We start from the raw sequence: 23,407 nt of genomic DNA, 5'->3' as shown, positions 1-23,407 counted from the left end.
GATGGATAGATGGATGGTTGTTGGATGAATGGATGGATAGATAGATGGTGACTGGATGGTGGTGAGATGGATGGATGGATAAGTGGATGGATAGATAGATGGATGGTTGTTGGATGAATGAATGGATAGATAGATGGTGACTGGATGGTGGTGAGATGGATGGATGGATAAGTGGATGGATAGATAGATGGATGGTTGTTGGATGAATGGATGGATAGATAGATGGTGACTGGATGGTGGTGAGATGGATGGATGGATAAGTGGATGGATGGATAGATGGATGGTTGTTGGATGAATGGATGGATAGATGGATGGTGGTGAGATGGATGGATGGATAAGTAGATGGATGGATAGATGGATGGTAGTTAGATGGATGGATGGATAAATGGATGGATGGATAAATGGATGGTGGTGAGATGGGTGGATGGATGGATAGATGGATGGTTATTGGATGAATGGATGGATAGACAGATGGTGATTGGATGGTGGTGAGATAGATGGATGGATAGGTGGATGGATGGATAGATGGATGGTGGTTAGATGGATGGATAGATGGATGGTGGTTAGATGGATGGATGGGTGGATAAATGGATGGTGGTGAGATGGGTGGATGGATGGATAAATGGATGGTGTTTAGATTGATGGATGAATAAATGGATGGTGGTTAGATGGATGGATGGGTGGATAAATGGACGGTGGTGAGATGGATGGATGGATGGATGGATAGACGGATGGATAGATGGATGGTGTTAGATAGTGGATAGATAGATGGATGGATAGATCAATGGACGGATGGACAAATGAAAATGGCAGAACTTCTACAGCTAGGGAGCTTTAGAACTGTAGTCATTATATCTGCCAGAGCTTTTCCTGGGCAACACTTGGACCCTGAGTTTGACAAGGGCTGGATTGGAACTTGCTGCTTCCGGGAAGAGGCCAAAGCTAAGGCCACCTTGAAATACTGTTTGGGGGAGGACCAGATGCTCGAGCTATGTGAACATGACAGGGCACAGAAGTGCACGTGCCAACCACCTCTGAGGGAAGCCGGAGCCAGCAGAAGGATGCTAGTCGCTGGCACACAGAAGGTCTTCGGCCTCTGAACTCAGCCCAGGACTTGGCCGGGAGGACACCTCTCCTCCCCCACAGGCCCCACACAACACCCAGAGACAGAGGAAGAGACACCGAGTGGACTTCTCTTTCTTTTTACAAAGACTTTATTGTCTGACATGCTTGACAAAAAAAAATTACAGCCACAATCAAGTTATGCCAAAATGATTGAGGAGCACGCCATCATCTTTCATACCTCAAGGACTTTTAATGAATTTTTCTTTTAAAGTAACAGCTGCCTTCATAACTTTTATTTTCCACATAAAAATACACCATATTCTGAAGATACCTTAGGAAAAAGAATTTTTTTTTTAAGTTTATAGTTCTTGATCCGCATAGAAATTCAGTAGAGGCGATCGAAAGAGTCTGGAGTCATCGCCACCCATTTAAGCACACACACGCCGTGCGTCTGAGGTGCCCCCAGAGACCCTGTAAACATCCCCGGCTACCAGGAACCACGTGGGTTGAACAGGACTCCTGAAGCCCTGCAGGCTGCAGAGTAAAGCTGGCCCCGGCCAGCATGCTGCTGCTCCTGGGCTCCCTGGATGGGTCCTTCACCCTATGGGAGCCCCATTCTCATAGGGAAGGAATCACGGTCTCCTGGGACCCTGGGCTCAGAGATCCAAGTCCTCCAGGGCTCCAGGGGCTTTCCGTGAGAAACAAACCCGACAGGTGCTGAACAGGATTCTTAAAGAAAAAGAGCCTTGAGTCCTGCATCGCCTTGTAGGGGCAGAGCTTCGGGTGCTGGCAGAGCAGGAGGCTGTGAAGCCAGAGACCAAGGTTCAAACCCTGCCTCTGCCTCTTTTGAGCTGTGCACCCTCAGGCTAGTTGCCTCACCTCTCTGACCTCAATCACTTCATCTCTAAAACAGGGCCAGAGTACCCACCTTGCAGGAGCGCTGGAAATGGGATCACATCTGCAAAGGGCTCATTAAATGCTGGTTCCCAGGCCTGGGATGAAGAGGAGGCAGGCAGGGCCCTCCTCTCGGACACACAATTGAAGAGGGCACCAAAAAACTCGGTGATCCAAATCAATGATACTATTTTAATGCAGTGTTTTTAAAAACCAAAATTAATGCAGGGGAGAAAAAATCTATGATAAACAGAATACCTAAATTTTAAATAAAGAATCTAATGCTGCCCGTGCCAGTTCGGCCTCGCCGGCCTCACCCCAAGCAGGCCTGGCTGGTTCTCTGTCCATCAGAGAGACTCAGCCCAACGCTGCAGTCCTTGAAGTCCCCCTGGTGGAACTGCAGGAGTCCAGTCCTGGCTCTGACTCTGGGCCGTGTTCCCATTAGGGGGCAGCTGCTACCCGGTACCACAACTGTGAACCATTCAGCCATCTCAGCCAAGGGCAGGGGAGACAGAACCCAAGGGGCGAGGGAAATCCCACCGGGGGCCAGAACACATCCGAGGACAGCAGTGGGAGCCCCGAGGTTCACCTCACTAGGTTAAGAGGGGCGCAAGGATGAGTGTGTCCACATCCCCACGGGCGCACAGGGTGCAGCGCTGCCTCGGCCCATGGACCCCCCGGCTTCTGGGTTCTGCAGAGCTCGGCACACCCCAGGGGACCAGGGGTGTCCAGCACGTGGGGATCCTCCGGCCCAGTCGTGGGTCTTCAACAAGCTCATTCTACAGAACCAACCCCTCTCCACCCCACCAAGTCCAGGCTCCAAGCGGGTGTCCAGGATGCTCAGGCCATCATTCACATCAGCAAAAATGCCCACAGGAAGAAAACACGGGACGGCAAGAAGCCGACGGCCGGGTGGCCTGGCCAGACGCAGCCCGATTCCTGAGACGTCCCTGATCGCTCCCTCAGAGGCCTGGGAGAAGCGGAAGGGCTGCCCGCACTCAGACTGCGACACCCCACCCATCCACCTCCCAACCCTGAGGCGTGCAGCCACTCAGACCCTCAGTGAGAGGGAGATTTTGTGCCAGAACTTCAGAATCCGTCCAAGAGCAGCAGCTTCCCAAACCCACGAGGGCGTCCAACTGAGCAGATGAAGACTCCGTCACGTCCCAAGCAGGACGAGGCTGCGAGCATAGTAGGTCCTTTAACAAGGAACACATGGAAGGGACACGCAGAAATCAGCGATGAGTGCGGAGCCCCCAACAGCCCGCGGGTCCCGACTCCAGGGACAGAGTCAGGGGTGATTTTCTTCATTCCAAGGCCTCAGCCTGTCGGCTGGGCTGTTCCCGGAGCTGGACAGGCTGTGTGCAGGGAAGGAAGGGCGGCTGGGGGGTCCGTGCTCTCGGCCAGGCGTATGGAGCTGATGCGGTGGGAAGGGCTGGGGCCGTGGGGGCAGTCAAGAGTTCCGGGGGGTGGGGAGGTCGATGACTATGGGTGGGTTCACGGGCTGGTAGTTCACGGTGCACACAGAGGCATTCACATAGGTGGTCGTCCCATCTGCCATGACTCCGTACCCTAGAAAGTAAGCACACAGTGGTCAGGGCTGAGCAGCGACACCAGGACCCGGAGCAATTGATGGTGGTCTGGCGGGTGTGGTAGTCAGAGGACACTTAGCCGCAGGAGGCTAAAGATGTCTGGGGCGAGTATTAGCAAGAAACTCCTCCTGACCTGCTGTGAGCAGCAAATGACATAATAATCCATGTGTTCAGCCCGGTACCTGGAAAGTGCGTGTCGAGACATCATCACTGACATCATCAACAGCACCACCACCACCACCATCATCTCCACTTCTGCTATCGATACTACCATCATCACTACCAAGACCACAGCTGCCGCCACCATCATTATCTCCATCACCACCACCATCGTCACCATCACTGTCATTATCAGAACCATCATCACCAATACCACCATCATTACCATCACCACTTCTATTATCAATACTACCATCATCACTATCAATACCACTACCACCATAACCACTATCACCACCACCACCACCACCATCACTGTCATTATCAGAACCATCACCACCACCATCATGTCCATCATCACCACCGCCACCACCATCACCACCACCACCACCATCATCTCCATCACCACCACCACCACCATCATCTCCACTTCTATCATCACTACTATCGCTGTCACCTCAACACCACAAGCACCACCACCATCATCATCACTACCATCAACATCACCATCCTCCCCACTTCCACCCTGGTCACCATCACCGCCATTGTCACGTACTTTCTTCTCCACACCTCTGTCCTCATCATACCCTCTTCCCACCACATCTACTTGTCAGAATCCTCTTCAACCTTCAGCTCAGATCACCTCCACACCAAAAGGGACACTTCCCCTCCTCTGCACAGGTTATGAGTTCTTTGGAGCCTGCATTTTGCTTGTACAATCATGCAGGGCGTGGTCTTACATGTCCACAGTGGGACTACAGAAAGCGACAGGCGTTATTATTATCCTGCAGCACATGCGCCATCCACCTCTCCCATGACCTTTCAGATCCTGGGCAGTGACAGGCCAGGACAGGGACAGGGCGGCAGTCAGGACTGCAGCCACCAACACTGCCAGTCACCTTCACAGCCACCCTGCCCACTGCCTGAGATGATATGGACACCCCCCAACTCCAGCCATGTGGACACAGCAAGCGGTCCTGCCCCAGGACAGAAGGCAGAACCTCATGTCTGTCTTGGGTGGGGACACTGGGAGGAGAAGTGCCGCTAGAGCCCCTCAGGTAGGCAGGCAGCCCTCCACGTTCATTAAGCACCTACTGTATGCCAGGCCATAGAGACGTGAACAGGAAGACAGGCTTCCAGCCCTGTAGACAGCTCACAGTGTACCCCCAAATGCAATCCTTCTCTAGGTCACATCCAAATGTCCCCTCTCCAGAAAGCCCCCTGCTATCTCTGACGACTTCTCAGGCTAGAGGCACGGCAGAGTTGCAGGGCTCTAGGAAGTAAAATTTACCCCTGAGTCTTGCCAGACTTTGCCCTCATCTTCCTATGATGAAACACTTCAGCAATAGGTAACTGCCAGCCAGCGTGTAGACACGCATATGTAGATACAAAGTGTATGCAGGCGGTGGGCTATTTCCCACTGGCCAGGGAAGAGGTGACCGGGTTCAAGGGAGCCAAGAGGGCCCCCCTGAGAAGCCAGTGAGGTGCACTTCCCCCACCAGCGTGTGATCAAACCAGTCCATCCTAAAGGAAATCAACCCTGAATACTCATTGAAAGGACTGATGCTGAAGCTGAAGCTCCACTACTTTGGGCACCTGATGGGAAGAGCCGATTCACTGGAAAAGACCCTGATGCTGGGAAAGATTGAAGGCGGGAGGAGAAGGGGATAACAGAGGATGAGATGGCTGGATGGCATCACCAACTTGATGGACATGACTTTGAGCAAACTCCAGGAGCTAAGTGAAGGACAGGGAGGCCTGGCGTGCTGCAGGCCACGGGGTCACAAAGAGTCAGACACGACAGAGCGACTGAACAATAACAACAACCACGTGTACGGCCCCCACCCTCGCTGACCTTCGTGGATGTGGCCGAAGACGTGCAGCCGCGGCTGGACGCGCCTCTGCACCGTGTTGAGCAGCTCCACGCAGCCCACCCGCTGCATCTTCTTGGGGACCCAGTCCAGGAAGCCTGGCAGGGGAGAGAGAGGGAGGGCAGTGACGGGGCCCAGGCAGGCCCGGCCCTGGCCCCGCAAAGCCCAGGTCGCAGCTCTGCAGTCTCAGGGACACGGCAGTCCTGGACCCACCCTGCCCTGCCCCAGCCTCAGGGAGGGAAGCCTGGCTCCAGCGTGCACCTCCTGGGGCCTGTGGCCTCCCCCACCTCCCTCGTCCCCTGCTCCTCCCGCAGGGCCTCACAGAGAACACACTTATAAGAGCCCAAGTGTGCCAGGCAGCACAGGGCGGAGGTGGGGTAGGGAAGACGGCTCCATAGCTGAGAGCCTCCAGACCATTTGTGCTCAAAGTGGCCTCAAGGCTGGCATCCACCCATTGCAGAAAGAAGCCAACTGAGGCCTGAGAGGGACAGGTGAGGCCCAAGGTGAGCCAGCAGCAGGGAGGAGTCCGGGAGCAGACTTTGCAGGTCAGAAACTTTCTAAACAAACATCACAAAATCAGGAAAACACCCTCTTTATCCACTGCAGCCTCACGCACGTGCCCACGTCTGCGTCTGCTCGCACGGCCAGCCTCCCGGAGCTGCCCATATGGTGGCGGCTTATTAGCCTCACATGGCTACACAAACGAAGAGTAATTGATTACTCCAAGCGGACAACGAGGGCTCAGCTCAGCCCCTTCTCTGCTTGGGCGGGAGAAACAGGTTTCTAAAACTGCTGGGGAGGGGAAGACGGATCCTGCAAAGAATCACACAGGCTGTGGTGGACCTGACTTAGAGACGAGAGAGAGAGAGAGGAGGAAGAGAAGGGGAGAGGCAGGAAGTGGGAGGAAAGTAGGCTTGGAGCAGACCCTTGGGTTTAAGTCCCAGGGTCTGCTACCTGCTGGCTGTGTGACCTTGGACAAGTCACTTAACCTCTCTGTGCCATATTCAACAATTCGTTTAACAACTGGGCTGGGCTGAGTACACAGGCAACCCCCAGAGCAGGGGTTGTGTGTTGTGTGTGAAGCAGATGTGGTGAGGCAGGAACTCAAAAGATGCCAGTGGGGGAATGGATAGGGAGGTGGAAAGTAGGGAAGAAGGAGACAGAGAGAGGAGGGAGGAAGTAAGAAACCTGCTCCAGAGCCCCACTACAAGCCATGTTGTCGTGCCTAAACCATGTCAGGGCCCTGGGCCTCCAGGTTCCCTCCATTTGGAAATGGGGAACATTTTGTGAGGGTGGAGGGAGGCACCCAAGGGTGTTGGCTGGTCGTCTGGCACACATAGGTGCTCAGGACAGCTTCCTCCAGAACAGGTATCAGAGCGAGGGACTCTGGGGCTGCGCTGGGCCTCACCTGACAACCTTCCCATCTGGGATGACAAGTGGTGTCATCAGCTGGGACCGAAGTGGGGGCCGTGGGGGCTGGGAGGAAAGCTGGAGACTGCTGGGGTGGGTGGTCTCCCGGGGTGAGGGGTGCAGAGGATGGGGCCTGCTGGGAGTGACCTTGCGGTATTCAGCCCCCAGGACTCAGGTCTTTGACACCCCTGAGCTCCACGGTGCCCACCTGTGTGAAAGGGGCAGCTGAGTCTGACCTCACCACCTGGCTGTGAGCAGTCCAGGAGGTAACACGTAGAGCCCCCAGCACGCAGTAGGTGCTCAGGAAATGAGAGCGACAGGGGGGTGACTGGTGCCCCAGCACCCTTTGGCAGCTCCCTGGACAGGCCCAGCGGCCCCGGCCCCAGCACCAGAGTCCTGTGTCCTCCCAGCACGAGCGGGCATCCGGGGCCAAGCGCCCGAGGTGGGGGCAGGTGAGTCTTACCCAGCGGCGGTCCGTGGGTTATCAGGACATCCACGCCTTCGGGAATGAGGTTCCATTTCTCAAGCAGCGCTTGGCCACGTGGGAGGTTAAAACCCCAGCCGTAAAACCAGGGCTGCCTGTAGGAGAAGAGCAGGGGGTTCAGAGCTGGGCACCGAGAGTGGGGGCAATGAGAGTCAGGAAAGGTGGCCATCCGAACCAGTCAGATACCCAGCACCTCACACCCAGGAGGTGTCCACCTGGATGGGGATTCAAGGTGCGAATTCATCCAGACTGTTGCCCAGGTAGTGACCAGTCTTGTTTGGCTTTTTTTTTTGGCTTTGTCTCACTTAGGATCTTAGTTCGCAAACTAGGGATCGAACACATGCCCCCTGCAGAGGAAGCTCGGATTCTTAACCACTGAAATACCAGGGAAGGCCCCTGATGCACCTTTTCCTTCTGGCTTCACTACTAAAAAACCAAAATCATCTTTTTTCTATGATGAAGAATATTATTGGGTTGGCCATAATATGTTATAGAAAAAACAAACTTTTGGGTCAACCAAATAGTCATGTAATTTTTTTAAGTGAAAGTTAAAAAAAAAAAAATCTTGTGCCAAAGACCTCTCTTGCTCTAAGCCCTTCTAAGCAAATCCAGAGAATACTCTCACCTGTCCCCACGGTGGGAAAATGCTCATCCATCATCCTTCCCACATCTGGGGCCAGTGGGGCCCCCAGCAAGAGACAGAAGGTCCCAGGTAGGAATGCTGATTCCTGTCCCCACCCTGAAGCTCCCAGCAGGGGCTCCACAGTGCTGAGTCCACCCTCAACATCAAGGTCAGGGCCAGGTGGACAGAGACCAATGAACAGAATTCCAACCTGTTGCCCATCCCAGCCCTAGACGGATCAATGCAAGCCATTCCCCATCCCACAGGGTGAGCATGTGACCTTAACCCTTCCAGTTGGAGGCAACTCCAGATGTTTGCTTCAGTGATGAGAGAAGGAACGCTGTCACACCTGCATATCAACCAGTGAGCTTCTTACCCTGGGAGTTGTCAGCACCTATTACACTGTCCTAAAGGGAGATGGCTGGAACACATGCTCCAGGGCAGCAGCTGGATCAAACTGCACCTGACACCCACCGCACCCCTGCACTTCCCAGTTACGTGGGCCAATAGAAGGCCATCTGAACTGGGTTTTCATTGACAATGAAAGTATCCCAACTAAGAGTCAGCTCTTAGGGCTAAGTCACTATGAGATCCCCAAATTAACACAGCCTTTAGCATCTACAAAGTCACCATCATCGTCGTCACCATCACCACCACCACCACCACCACCACCTTCACCCCATCGTCATCACCACCACCACCACCACCATCATCATTACTATCATCACCATTGGGGGTCCAATTGTGTCTCCCCCAAAATACTAATATATGTGGAAGCATGAACCCAATACCTGTGAATGTGACCTTATTTAGAAGTAGGGTCTTTGCAACATAATAAAGGTGAGGTCATACCTGATTAGAGCGGTCCTAATCCAGTGACTGGTGTCCTCAGAAAACACAGACACTCAGCGTAAGGGCCATGTGCAGTGGCTGCACAGACCGGAGTGATTGTCTACCAGTCAAGGAACCCCCAGGCTTCCAGCAACCACCAGAAGCTGGGAGAGTGACAGGGAACAGATCTTCCCTCAGTCCCCTCTGTAAGAACTAACCTCGGTGACACCTGGATTTCAGGCCACCAGTCTCCAGAGTTGGGCAGAATTGACGCCTGTTGTTTTAAGCTTTGTGGTTTGTGATAATTAGTTCTGCAGTCCTAGGAAACTAATCACCATCACCACCATCACCTCCTCATCGGCCACCCTAGGGACCTTCACACCTGCAACAAGGTGAGCAGACAGGTCTCTTTCTTCCTGTTTTATGGATGAGGAGACTGAGAGCCACGGAGTAGAGAGCAAAAATTGTCACCAGCATTCCCTGCACACCTACTTTTTGCCAGGTGCCAGTTATTCCTAAAGGAAATCAACCTTGAATATTCATTGGAAGAACTGATGCTGAAGCTGAAGCTCCAATACTTTGGCCACCTGATGCAAACAGCTAACTCACTGGAAAAGACCCTGATGCTGAGAAAGATTGAGGGCAGGAGGAGAATGGGGTGACAGAGGATGAGATGGTTGGATGGCACCATCAACTCAATGACCATGAATTTGAGCAGACTCCAGGAGATAGTGAAGGACAGGGAAGCCTGGCATGCTGCAGTTCATGGGGTTACAAAGAGTCAGAAACGACTCAGTGACTGAACAACAACAATCTGATTACATCACAGGAAAGGGTTCACCTAACTCTTACAAGAACCCAGTGAATTAAGGGCTAGGATTATTCCCATTTTTCAGATGAGGAACCAGAGGCTCAGAGAAGTGAGCTGGCTCAGGGATCTGGGCCCAGGTGCAAAGACCTCCAGGCTGGGCACCTCCCCACCATTGGCCGCATACTCTACACAAGTTGGTCGTGGGGCTGGGCTTTCACATTCAAAGCCTCTCATGTGCCCAGAGCTGCCACTAAAATCCCCTCATGGCCCGTGAGCACCCCTGGGGGAGGCTGACATCCCTGGCTATTGGCCCATTGCCTCTGCCTTGTTGGCAGCCGCCCAGTGCACCTCTATGGAACCCTGGGGGTTCCAGGGGACAGCATTTGAGAACTGATTTAGTCCCACCATGGTAGGTTCTGGACAAGACTGAGGTTCAGCGAGAGAGGAAGGGAGGTCCCCAGGGTCACACCGTGGTCAGTGTAGAAGTCATTCTGGAACCCAGAACTGACCCCCTCTCCCCGTAGCCTTTGAGCCTGCAGTGTCAAATCCTGGAACGTAGGCCTGTGAAGGAGGAAGATGAGCGGCCACAATGGCCTTTTGGGGGCAAAGGTCTTTTCCCATTTCAGACACTTGTGGGATTCCCTTCTGCCGCCAGCCTTTGCTCACCCATGACCCCTGCCTGGGACACTGGGTCACGTTTCTCCTTCAAAGCCCTGTCTCCTCCATCTTCCCTCTCACCCCAAATGCCCAGCACCTGCCCAGGGGAGGGGCAGATGTTTGTTCAATGACTGGTGTTGAGAGAGAGAGCCTGGATGAATGAGTGAGCTTGTGAACAGGATGTCAAACAGAACTCTTTCTGTTGTCTTGGGATTGCAGCCAAAACCTCAAGGCTGGATATGATCCTCCATTTGGAATGAAAGCCCCCAGGTACCACCCAGACAAACTTACTACTAAAAGCAAGCAGCACACGCCAGGCTACCATCTCCCCAAGCCCCCACCAGGCTAAGTTTTGATCTTGAGGGTGACTTGTGCCTCCTGCCTTGTTCTTGGGGCAGGGGGATGGATTTCCTGGACACCTAGCCATGAGTGGGTACCAGAGGAACCACCCGTATAGGTAGGGACCTGGGGGGGATCTGCCCGCGGGGCCTGTCAGAGAGAAATAGACAGTAAGGGCGGGCACGGAGAGCTGTCTGCACCCCCAGGTCTGGGCTGTCCCAAGGGATCCCCAACCTCAGGACGTGCCCTCCATGTGATGTGACCAGGTGCCTGGGGCTGGGGAAGGCAGTGAGGTGGGCAGCACTGGGGAAAGTCCCCTCAGAAGGTGCCTCCTCCCTGAGGCATACCTGACCCAGGCCTGCTTTAGCATGTCTGCAGAAAGCTGAGGGTTCTCTCTGCAGAAAAACACCCCCTCCCGACGCATACGCGATTTTACACCCAACTTGGAGGGAATCAGAAAAAAATCAGAGTTTCAGAAAAACTTCTATTTCTGCTTTATTGACTATGCCAAAGCCTTTGACTGTGTGGATCACAATAAACTGTGGAAAATTCTGAAAGAGATGGGAATACCAGACCACCTGATCTGCCTCTTGAGAAATTTGTATGCAGGTCAGGAAGCAACAGTTAGAACTGGACATGGAACAACAGACTGGTTCCAAGTAGGAAAAGGAGTACGTCAAGGCTGTATATTGTCACCCTGCTTATTTAACTTCTATGCAGAGTACATCATGAGAAACGCTGGGCTGGAGGAAGCACAAGCTGGAATCAAGATTGCCGGGAGAAATATCAATAACCTCATACATGCAGATGATACCCCCCTTATGGCAGAAAGTGAAGAAGAACTAAAGAGCCTCTTGATGAAAGTGAAAGAGGAGAGTGAAAAAGTTGGCTTAAAGCTCAACATTCAGAAAACTAAGATCATGGCATCCGGTCCCATCACTTCATGGCAAATAGATGGGGAAACGGGAAACAGTGGCTGACTTTATTTTTTGGAGCTCCAAAATCACTGCAGATGGTGATTGAATCCATAAAATTAAGACACTTACTACTTGGAAGGAAAGTTATGATCAACCTAGATAGCATATTAAAAAGCAGAGACATTACTTTGTCAACAAAGGTCCATCTAGTCAAGGCTATGGTTTTTCCAGTAGTCACGTATGGATGTGAGAGTTGGATAAAGAAAGCTGAGCACCAAAGAATTGATGCTTTTGAACTGTGGTGTTGGAGAAGACTCTTGAGAGTCCCTTGGACTGCAAGGAGATCCAACCAGCCCATCCTAAAGGAGATCAGTCCTGGATGTTCATTGGAAGGACTGATGTTGAAGCTGAAACTTCAATACTTTGGCCACCTGATGCGAAGAGCTGATTCATTTGAAAAGACCCTGATGCTGGGAAAGATTGAAGCAGGAGGAGAAGGGGACAACAGAGGATGAGACGGTTGATGGCATCACTGACTCGATGGACATGGGTTTGGGTGGACTCGGGCAGTTGTTGGTGGATGGTTAGGACTTCCCTGGTGGCTCAGATGGTAAAGCATCTGCCTACAATGAGGGAGACCTGGGTTCAATCCCTGGGTTGGGAAGATCTCTGGAGAAGGAAATGGCAACCCACTCCAGTATTCTTGCCTGGAAAATCCCATGGATGGAGGAGCCTGTTAGGCTACAGTCCATGGGGTTGCAAACAATCGGACACGACTGAGTGACTTCACTTTCACTTTCAGGGAGGTCTGGCGTGCTGCAGTTCACGGGGTCGAAAAGAGTCAGACACAACTAAGCGACTGAACTGAACTAGAGGGAATCTTGGGATCATATAGACCTGGGTTAGAATGTGTCCACCTCTAATTACCTATGTGACCTTGGGCAAGTGGCTGAATGTCTCTATGTCTCAATTATCCCCCCTGTAAAATGGCATAATAACACCATTTGCCTCAATACAGCTTTGAAAACAATTAATCCAGGTAAAGTGCTTACAACAGGGCCTGGTCCAAGGCTTTTCAACTGCCATCCTCTCCATCACCACCACCACCATCACCACCATCATAACCATCATCACCACCACCACCACCATCACCACCACCATCACAATCTCTATCATGAAAAACCCTTTCTGAAACCCACTCATGGAACCTAGATGAAAAACCTTTAGCCTAGGGCAGGGCTTTTCAAACTGCGTTTTGAAGGGTCAAACCACATTAAAAAAAAAAGGAAGAAAGAAAAAGAAAAGGAAAAAAGAATAGAAAACATCAGAGTACAGCATAGCAGGGAAGGGACACTTCAGTTAAATATATTTGTATTTAAATAGACACCCACATAAGGGTGTACTGAGTCACCAAGTAAAAAAGACAAATGCTTTTCCTACCACAGTTCCTGGTCAAAAACGGTTGACAGCCCTAACATAGAGCTCACAGCTCTGCCATTCTGAAGTCTGCAGACTCTGGGCGCCCTCAAAGCCCCACTTTGGCTGAGCCGAGAAAGGGTCCCTGCAGGGGAGGCTGCAGCAGCCTGGAAACTGCTGCTAAAGCCAAGCCCGGTGGTCCCCTGGAAGCCCACAGCCCATCAGCTTACAGGAAAAGGAGCAACGCCCTTCTGGTGCTGCCTTGCAAACACAGCATCCATTTTTCAAAAACCCTAATCAAATATTTACAAGAGGGGAACGAGACCTCATCAGTATGGAGAGAAGACGTCTGCTCGTTCCCATGAGTCGCGGCAGGAGCAGCTTGTTGGAAAAGACACTCAGCAACATATCAGAGGCCCCACAGGCCTCCCGGGAGCCCACCCACACGAGCCCCTGCCTACTCCGCCTTCCCTTCCAGCACCCAAGAGCCTGCGTCTGGGGGTGGCATTTCCCCAGAGATGGTTCTTGGAAACACGTGCCCTCATAATCCTGGGAAGCTGGAATCCACCCCACCCCCAGGGATGCCCAAGACATCTGCCCAAGGGCACCCAAGTTGGCATCAGACATCCCGCCTCTGCCCCAGGGTAGGATGCTCCCAGACTCTGTATGTGTGTAAACTGGGATAAGGACGCCTGTGCCCCAGATCTTACCCATTAGAGGGGCTCCTTCCTGCTTGATGCTGTGCCCCACTGGCTGACACAGAGGGCAAGGAGACAGGGTGGGAGGGAGGACATTTAAGAGAACGAAAGTACCACCACCACGAAAACAAACCTCCAGATATCCAGGGGCCCTGTCACTGGGAAATGGGCATGTTCTGGCCTTGACTGAAATCTGAGGGGAGCAGAGAGTCAAGTCATGCAAGGGACCGTCCAGAGGAGATGTTCCTCAGGGGGTCTGCAGGCTGTTAGCGGGCCTTTCCCAAGGGAGGCTGGAAGTGGGGGCCAGAGCAGCAGGAGAGACCGACTCTTCAGGGTGACCACACTCCCCAGGGTCTAGAAAAGCCACGCATACATGACATCCATCCAGGTTTATGCCATGGGACGAGAAGCCAAAGGGCAGGGGGTGGCCCTTGCCCTTACTGACAGTGAAGTTGGCCCAGATTCCCCCAGCATCCTCGTCTGGTCATTTGACCCCCTCTCCTGGTCCAGGGGGGACTTTTGGGGTCAGAGATGAAGTTCAAGGCTGCCCGGGGTTCCAGACAGAGGACAAGGCAGGCAGGGGCTCTCAGGGACTGTCATCCAAGCAGCCAAGCTCCAGAATCCCCATCCACCCTGGGGGCAGCCGTGGTCTGAGACCCACAAGTGTTCCTGAGACCCTGGTGCTGCCAGGGCCATGGTTTCCGGCCCCAACACAGCTGGCGTCTTGCCCGGACCCACAGCCTGACTGCCCCCAGGGCCAGGAACCCCGATGTCCACCCACCGTCCAAGACACATCACAGACCCCAAGGAGCTCAGGCGGATCAGAATTCTGACTGAGCAATGGCAGGCGGCTTTATGTCCTGAATTTCTGTCTTTCTGTTCTAAAGTAACCATTGGAATAATTTTCTTACAGAATGATAGTTGCCATGACAACCAGAGCAAATTTTCCTTTTCTGAAACAGATGTCTCATTTAGTTGAAAATTAGAATGTGAACAAACCCATGGGAAAAATTAATTCAAACTTTAACAGAGCGCTGAATACAATGTAATCTCTCAGAGGTTAACCCCTTAACAGCTTTTTTGTGCGCTTATGGTAACCTTCGAATCCCATCTAATTAGGCCCGCTTAGCCAATATAAATGACCTCCTCGTGGCCAATCATTAAACGGTTTCCCCCTGAAGTGTGAATTCTGGGTTCCCTAACAGCAGGCGGGAGGGAGGCGATACTTGTCTGTAGAAAACACAGCCTTCCCTGCTCTGGTTTTTCCATCTCCCCAGGTAAGGCGCATGCCTCTGGGAAGGGGATGTACCGGGGGCCATTTAATCAGCCACCCCATCTCCCGGGGATGCTGGGGTGTGGGGCGGAGGAGGTCCAGGGTGCCCCAGGTACAGCTGGGCCCGGCGGTACACCCAGACCAGGGCACAATGCCTGAGAGCAGAGGGCAGGGGAGGGGCCCCCTTACTGGAGGATGCCAAGAGGTCACTGAAGTGACACCCGCACAGGCCAAGCTCCAAAGACTGTCCACGAGCCCCCAGTCCTCACACCCATCCCGGGACGCAACCACCATCACGGCCTCATTACAGATGCAAAATCTGAGGTTCAGAGAGGTTCTGAGATTTGCGCAAGGTTACTTGGGAACCAAGTGGCAATGGCTAGGACTCCAATCCGGACTGCGGACTCCAGAGCTGGGCGCTCCGCCTCCACCCCAGACGCACGACCGCAGCACCAGGAGTCCTGCCGTCTGGTACCCCACTTTCCCAGCCACGCTCACACCTTAGCTCAGTCAGTCCCCAGGACAGAGCTCTCGGGAGGCCCCCACTTGAGAGGTGAGGAGATAATGCCACAGAGAGGCCAAGCGGTGTGTCTGAGCACACACAGGAGGCCAGAGGGCCTGGACCAGGGCTGCTGGCTCCTGCATCCGGTGCCCAGTGGGCCGCTGACCCAGACAGGATCCCCCTGGGCGCCTTCTTGCATGACGACTGCTGCCTGTCCCTCTGAACAACTCTTGAGTGTCCCCTGTCTGCTCCCCTTCTCTGAGCCTGGCTGCAGAGAGAAGACACGCCTCTCATACACCCTGTGACTTCTACTCCTGAACCTTTCACGGCTCCCCATCACCTCCAGGGCAAGCCTGGACTGCGTGGCCTGGCACACAGGGCCCTTGGCCTCTGCCCCAGCCTACCTTCTGGACCATCTGGTTCAGACTCCTCAGTGAGCTCACCACCCACCAGCCACAACGATCCTCTGCTTCCTGAACCCAGCCCAGCCTCTCCCCACCTCTGGGTTTTGGCTCGTACTGTTCCAGCCATCTGAAACGCCCTTCCCAGCCTCTCCTCGGAACCCATGACCCGTGATTTATTAAGACCTGAGTCAAAGGCCACCTCCTCCAGGAAGCTTCCCCTGATAACCTCCATCTCCGAGCACAGGTAACCCTTCCTGCTCTGAGCGCCCTTGCACTGGCTCCTTCTGAGCAGGCCCAGGTCAACCATCCCTGAGTCCTTCCTGCCCCCAAAGATGGCTGGGTCTAGGCAGATGTCAGGGAGGGCTTGCACCAGGTATGCATGAATGAATGATGGAACGAACTGACAGGTGCTCTGCCTGGCAGACAGGCAGGTGGGAAGAACTTAGCATGAACCCTCTCCTCCCCGCATCCTCCGGATAGGATCCTCCCCAGAGCCCCTGGAAGTCCTGAAGCCCTGAGACCCCCTACCAGGACCAGAAACAGAACCCTCACCATCTGCTGAGCTTCCCCTTCTCCCTCCCACTGCCACAACCTGCCTAGGGGAACTGCGTGCCCATTTCACGGAGGGGACCTCAGAGGCGATGCTCACATCTTTGGCTTCTCCCGACTCCCCTCCCTCGGGGGACCGTCCCTGCCTCCCGAGGCAGCCTGTTCCCCAGGTGAGGGCCTGGGCGGCTGCCCTGCAGATAGAAGGGAAGAGCCTCTCACAGTGCCCGCTCCCGCAGGACAGGTGGGCTTCCACTTGCGCCTCTCCTCCTACAGGAGGAAGGCTGCAGGGACCTGCAGGGACCTTTCACCGCAGAGGCCGCCCCTGAGCTCAGACAAGCCTGACAAGACAAGACAAGCTCAAGCAAGACGAGTGGAACAGGTCCGCTCCAGGCCCACCATGCATCCTGATCCCCGTCTACCCTTCCTGCCCCAGCACCCTGTCCCCCAAAGGCCTGGTTTTCTGGGGCCACTTACAGGGAGCCGGCCACGGCCCCCTGCCTCTCAGGTGAGGATGACGCCTGTCACTGGCCCACGTGTGTCCTGGGACCCTCTCGGCACCCCAGCGAGTCTGTGCTCCATCTGCAGCAAGGGGAAACCGAGGCTCAGAGGGGGTGACATGCCCGGGTCTCCCGAGCCAGTTCCAGCTGACTCCTCAATCCACAGGTTTCCCGGTCTCCCGGGGAGGTCCCGGCTCTGAGGGAGACAGGCATGCCTGGCTCCTTCTCTGCATCTCCCAGGCTGGCGAGTTGAGGGGGCCTGGGGGAGACACTGCCACCCACCCTGCGGTGGGGCCAGCGGGAGCGGGCCTGTCAGTCACACTCCGCGCCTGACGCCCATTTATGGCAAGTCAGCAGCGAGGTGAGTGAACCCAAAATGGGGTCCTTTGTCATTGCTAATTAATTTTCCCCACCCTTCCACACTCAGAGTCATTCATCTTCTGTCTGGCTGGGACTCGGCGGCGGGAAGAAGGCAGACGACTCGTTCAAACATTAATCTCGTGTAGAAGAGTGTGCGTGTGTGTGTGTGTTGAGGGGCCCTTCTATAAAGAAAACAGTGTGAAATCAGGAAAGATAAGGACAGTCAAGGCAGAGCAGAAGAGAGTCCCGTGTGTGAGAGAAGAGAGTATCTGTGTGCAGGAGTGCATGTGTGAGAAGACGGAATGCACGTGTGCGAGAGAAAGCGTATGGGAGAGGGAGAGAGTGTGCATGTGAGTGCATGTGAGTGTCTGTACTGCACGTGTGGTGTGGGGACCTCTGTGTGTGTGTGTATGGGTACATACATGTGTGCACATGTGTGAGAGGAAGCATATGGGAGAGACAGACAATGGGTACATGTGTGTGTCTGTACTGCAGGTGTGGTGTGAGGCCCCTGTGTGTGTGTACGGCTGTGTATGTGTGTACATGTGTGTGTGCGTGTGTACTGCATGTGTGGTGTGGGGGCCCTGTGTGTGTACATGTACGTGTGTATGTGTTGTGTGGTGTGCGTGCGTGCTGCCTGTGCAGTGTGGGGGTCCTGTGTGTGTGTGTTAGTGTGTGCATGTGTGTGCATGCACCCAGAGGCAGCACAGCGTGGGGTCAGAAGGTGAGGAATTTCTTCCTCCAGCCAAACTTGTCGATCAGGACCTCCCTGGTGGCAAAGACTCTGCCTGTCAACGCAGGAGACACAGGTTTAATCCCTGAGCCAGGAAGACCCCACATGCCCCAGAGCAACCAAGCCCCTGCATCACAGCTACTGAGCCTGTGCTCTAGAGCTCACAAGCCACATGCCACAACTACTGATCCGTGCACCCCAGAGTCCGTGCACCCTGCTCTCTGCAACCAGAGAAAAGCCCACGCAGCAACAAATACCCAGCACAGCCAAATACATAAAAATTATTCTAAAAAAACTCATCAACCGCCAGTGGTGTATATGACAAGTGTAAGTTCCGGCGGAGGAAGGAGAGGGAACTGATCGCTGGTGGAGGACACTGCTCGTCCCTGGGGGACCCTCCCAAGTCTGTCATGTTGCCATCACAGGACTGGCCAAGGGGGCACTCGGGGCACCACAGCTCAGGTGGGGCTTGTGGTCAGCCTGAGAGGCAGGCTTCCCAGCTTCCCTTGAACAGACATGGGCTGTTCCAAATTTGATTTGGGCTCCAGGCAGGGGAAAGAGGGATGAACCAAGATTCTGCGATGCTCCAACCAGCAGCTCCAGGGGCCTCACTCGGGGCACCCGGGCAGGGCCCTGGGACAGGGCTCTGAAGCACCACTGACGGGGCCAGGAACCTGGGACCCCGAAGGCCAGCCCCGACTGGTTCAGCAGCCTAACAGGGGCTACAGGAAGGATGTGCCAGGGGACAGGCTGGGAAACCACAGCTGATGAAGCAGGTCAGGGCTGGCGACCCCCGGAGTCACCCAAGTCCAGGTCCTGCCTATGGCTGAGATCCTGGACCTGTCACTTGCCTCCCCCACGCCTGGCCTCACCCTCCCCCCCAAAACAGGGATAAGAACAGTCCTGCCTTGTCCTGTGGGGAGTGCCTGGCAGAGTGAGGGAACTGTGGAGCAGCTCTTGGGAAGTCTGCGGAATGAGGGTTGCAGGTACCGAAGGGGACTAAGAGCCTTGGCCTCTCTTGTCTCAACAGACCACGCCCACGGCCCATGCTGAAACAGTCTAGAAACGCAGGGTGGAGTGTAACAAGCATGGCTTAAATGCCCCAGGACCTCCAGCCTCTGAAGCCGGGAATGTGGGTCTTCACGGCCGTGCTGTGACCGCAAAGCTGGCCCTGAGAAGGCTTCTGGGAAAAGCAGATGCCCCCACCAGGGAGAGGATGCTTCCCCTGGACCCCCGACCCAGGCTTCCGCAGGTGGTGAACCTGCAGGCCACCAAAACTCTAGGCCAGGAAAGGACTGGAAAGCAGTCCCTGGCTATGTGCACCCACAGGCTGTTGCAGACATCCTCTCTGCGGGCACCCCCAAGTCAGGCTTCCCAGGACCCCCTGATACAGCCTTGCAGAACATAAGCGTGCTCGTTCGCTCAGTTGCCCAGTCGTGTCCGACTCTTTGTGACCCCGTGGACTGTAGCCCAACCAGGCTCCTCTGTCCATGGGATTCTCCCGGCAAGAATACTGGAGTGGGTTGCCATGCCCTCCTCCAGGGGATCTTCCCAACCCAAGGATCGAACCCACATCTTCTGCATTGCAGGTGGATTCTTAACAGCTGAGCTGCCTGGGAAGCCAGAACAAAAGCAGGCAACCTCAAATTACAACACCCCAAACAGCTTGGAGAATTACTGCAGAGCCTGAAAAATCAGTATTTTTTTTAAGATTTAAAAGATTTTCTTAATAGCAAAAGAGCAAAGGGTTGTAGGTGATTGGAGTCGAGTCCCAGACCCAGCCACTCCTCACTCCGAGCCAGGAGGACCAAGGGTCAGGAGCCCAGCCAGGGGCGCAGCAGTCCACGCTGGCCTCACTGTGGTCGCCCACCGGCCTCTGGCCCGCAGGGTCAGTGCGGGCTGCCTCAGGTCCCAGCCCCACCCAGGATCCTGCCCCACTGACCCAGCCTTCCCAGGACTGACCACATGTTGGTAAGAGGTGCTGAGAAGCATGGGAAAAGTTAGGAGCTCATAATTTCATCCTCTATTCTTTTTTCTCTAAAAGATGTATTTCATCAAGTCTTTTAGAAAGCATTTTATTTTAGCGACCTCTCTGTCCTCAGTTCTGGGCAGGCCCAGTGGGACTCTCAGTTACTGTGGGACCTTCAGCCAGTCACTTCACCTCGTGGGCCTCAGTCTTCTCAGCTATATAATGGGGACAAGGGTCAGACCTCCTCCTGGTGGTAAAGGCTTGAGCCGCTGGAGCAGCTACAGGTATAGAGCCTCTGGTCAACTCAGTGGTATGAACAGTAACTATGTTATTGTCTCATCAGCAGCTTCGGGGCACAGGCTTTAAATTCCCTGGCAGCTGAGTTCCTGTCTGCCCACCCCACCCTGTACCGGGCCTGCTCCGTGCACACAGAGAAGCGGGAGCTCAGACTGGAGTCCACCACCACCTCGCCCAGGACCACACAGGCTGTAGGTAGACAACCTCCCCCAGCCCCCATTCTGGGCAGTCGAGGCCGTAGCTGGAAAGGTTTGGGGGTGGGTGGGACTCCTGTGTGTGCCAAGCATCTTACGCCAAAGACCTGACTCCTAAGAACACCCCTGCACAAGGGGACTGCCCGCTGTCATTTCCCAGAAGCCAAGACCTGACCCGAGGTCACCGCTCATGCTGGCGGTTTACAGAGCGCTGGACCCTCAGCCTTCAGCTGCCCCCAGGCCCTGCCCTGCCCGCAGGCAGCCAGGCCTCCAAGCCACCGAGCAGGATCCCAGCCCAGACGCCCAGCAGTGGCCCGGCCGCCACTTCTCAAAGTTTCCTGTCTCAGCTGGTGTAGATGCCTTCTTTCAAAATACCAGACGTAATTAGACCAGATGGACTAGCTGCGTGCCAACTTCACTCCCTCTCTCACTCCTTAAAAAAAAAAAAATCAAGGCCGTTTTCAGTTAAATGAGAACAAAAAATGCATCCAAAACCCATAAATGAATACGGTATGTATACGGAATTTTTTTTTTCTAACACTTAGGATTTTGTAACAGCTGAGCTCTTCCTCTTCTTCTGCGCTTGGTTCCCGCTCCCTTCCTCTCAGCTGCTCTGGGCCAAGGCTCAGTGCCCAATGCCCAGTCTGCATCTGAGGAGACCAGACATGACTTCTAGAAAGTCACGGTGCCCTGGGAGGGTGGCCACACAAGCCTGTGGCTCCCTGGGAGACCTTCATCCCTCCCATACTGGGCTGGACGGAGGATGTGGTGATATGACACCACCCCGTCCTGCCCCCCGGAAGACAGGTCCCTGCTTTCCTGGAGCTTCAATTATTCTGGTCAGGAAAAGAGACTTGAAAGAAATCGGTTGCCAGGGTAATTAAGACAGTGTGGTCCTGGAGCCAAGTGGACTGAAGGGGCTGGAGACAGCCCGGACACAGCTCCCCGCCTGTCGGGTGAGAAGGGCAACATGGAGCAGCCGGGAAGGACGAACTCCATATGCGTGCCAGGCCACGCGGAAAATCCCCAAATGGGATCCCTACCTCACGCCATCAGCGCGATCACGGCCAGTGGAGCTAACACCTAAACAGAAAAGGCTAAACCGTGAAGATCTCAGATGATGTGGAAACACATTGATGACTTCAAGGGAGGGCTTTCTTAAATAGGACACAGAAAGCGCTAGCCACAAAGAAAAACACAGACCTGTGACTGCTTAGGCTGCTCCCCAGGTGGCTCAGATGGTAGAGCGTCTGCCTGCAATGCAGGAGGCCCAGGTTCGATCCCTGGGTCGGGAAGATCCCCTGGGAAGGAAATGGCCACCCACTCCAGCACTCTTGCCTGGAAAATTCTATGGACGGAGGAGCCTGCTACGTTACAGTCCGTGGGGTCGCAAAGAGTCAGACACGACTGAGCGACTTCACTTTGCACCAAAATGAAGACCTTCTGGTCGTGGCAGCCCACTCCTGCATTCTTGCCTGGAGAATCCCATGGGCAGAGGAGCCTGGCAGGCCATGGTCCATGGGGTTTTTAAACGGGCAGAAGACCTGAGCCCATCACAAAAGAAGGAAGCTAAGTGGCCAAGATTCTCAGCCTCACAGGTCATCAAGGGAACGCAAGTGAAGACCACATAGTGATACCAACCCAGCCGCCAGATGGGCACAACTTACAAGTCGCACAAAGTGCTTGCAGAGGGGCGGGACAAGTGACTGTGCCTCTTGGCCTCCACTGAAGAGCTATGCGGAGGCTCTCCTGACCACCCCATTCCTAGGTGTGTGTTGGGGGGGCATCCTCATTCAAGAGTATCTCTCTCTGTGCACCAAGATACATGTAGGATGTTCACAGTAATATTATTTATAATGGGCCTATTTGTAGAATGGATAAATAAGTCATGAAATATTCATACGGTGAAATCCTACACAGCAAGGAAAAAAGACCCAAGCACAGCTGCACGTGATGGCCTGGAGGAATCTTAAAAATATAACATTGACTCAAAAAAGCAGGCATGGTACAGCACATGAGCCCATTTTTACAACATTCAAAAAGCAAGCAGAACCCAGCTATCTCAGGATTAGGGTGGCCAGACGATCTCCCCATTAAATTGAATTTCAGGCAAACAATATATAGTTTTTTTTTTTTTTAGTGTAAGTACATTTTGGTGGCTCAGATGGTAAAGAACCTGCCTGCAATGCAGGAGACCTGGGTTCGTTTCCTGGGTCTGGAAGATCCCCTGGAGAAGGGCATGGCTACCCACTCCAGTATCCTTGCCTGGGAAATCCCACAGACAGAGGAGCCAGGTGTGCTACAGTCCACAGAGTCTCAAAGAGTCAGACATGACTGAGCAAAAACACTTCCATTTTTGACATTTAAAATATTGCAGAGGGCATACTCAGATTAAAACATTTTTCTCTCTCTGCCTCTGACCATCCTGCAAAGTGGGGTTGCTAATGGTGCCCTGTCGTGGGGGGAAGAGCCAGGCTGGATCCATTCTTGGGCCCTCTCCCCCGCAGGGGGCCAGGCACCCGACGGCCACTGTGGGCCTCCAAGTGTGCGTCGGACAAGAAGTGGAACTGCTCAGGTCTGACCCACTGGTCTCCCAAGCAGAGCATCTCCGGTTGGTCGTCCTTAAAGGAAAGGCCAGTCGTGATAACTGTGAGTTTTCTGTCTGCTTCCTCCTCCCGGCTGACTTCGGTGAGTTCTCAATATCAAGGCCAGCCCGGTCCCACTCCTGACCTCCCAAGTCCAGCACCAAAAGGACCTCCCCGAGAGCTGGCTGGTGCATCCCTCCACCTACAGGGTGCATCCCTCCACCTACATCCCTCCACCTACATCAGCCTCAGGCAGAGAAATGGTGGCCCTCTAGGAA

The 23,407-nt window shown here is 54.1% G+C and overlaps 1 protein-coding gene and 1 non-coding gene across 3 annotated transcripts in view; one reads left to right on the top strand and one right to left on the bottom strand.

Annotated features, from left to right (window-relative positions):
* Positions 1 to 1,191: 1,191 nt before the first annotated feature.
* MPPED1 (metallophosphoesterase domain containing 1) overlaps positions 1,192 to 23,407 on the bottom strand; it is an 82,609-nt gene continuing 60,393 nt past the window's right edge. For both annotated transcript variants that reach the window (XM_024992820.2, XM_024992821.2), the window contains exons 5-7: positions 7,455 to 7,570; positions 5,566 to 5,679; positions 1,192 to 3,531 (exon numbers count right to left, since the gene is read on the bottom strand). In XM_024992820.2, the coding sequence (XP_024848588.1) occupies positions 3,413 to 3,531; positions 5,566 to 5,679; positions 7,455 to 7,570 (349 nt within the window). In that variant the 3' untranslated portion in view covers positions 1,192 to 3,412. The remainder of the gene's footprint in view (positions 3,532 to 5,565; positions 5,680 to 7,454; positions 7,571 to 23,407) is intronic.
* Positions 21,767 to 21,839, top strand: TRNAC-GCA (transfer RNA cysteine (anticodon GCA)). The gene has a single exon. It is a non-coding gene; the product is annotated as a tRNA-Cys (tRNA).

This window comes from Bos taurus, chromosome 5, assembly GCF_002263795.3.
Source record: "Bos taurus isolate L1 Dominette 01449 registration number 42190680 breed Hereford chromosome 5, ARS-UCD2.0, whole genome shotgun sequence".
Classification (NCBI taxonomy): Eukaryota; Metazoa; Chordata; class Mammalia; order Artiodactyla; family Bovidae; genus Bos; species Bos taurus.
Note: the sequence above shows the minus strand (reverse complement) of the source record. Positions and strands in the feature narration are given on the sequence as shown.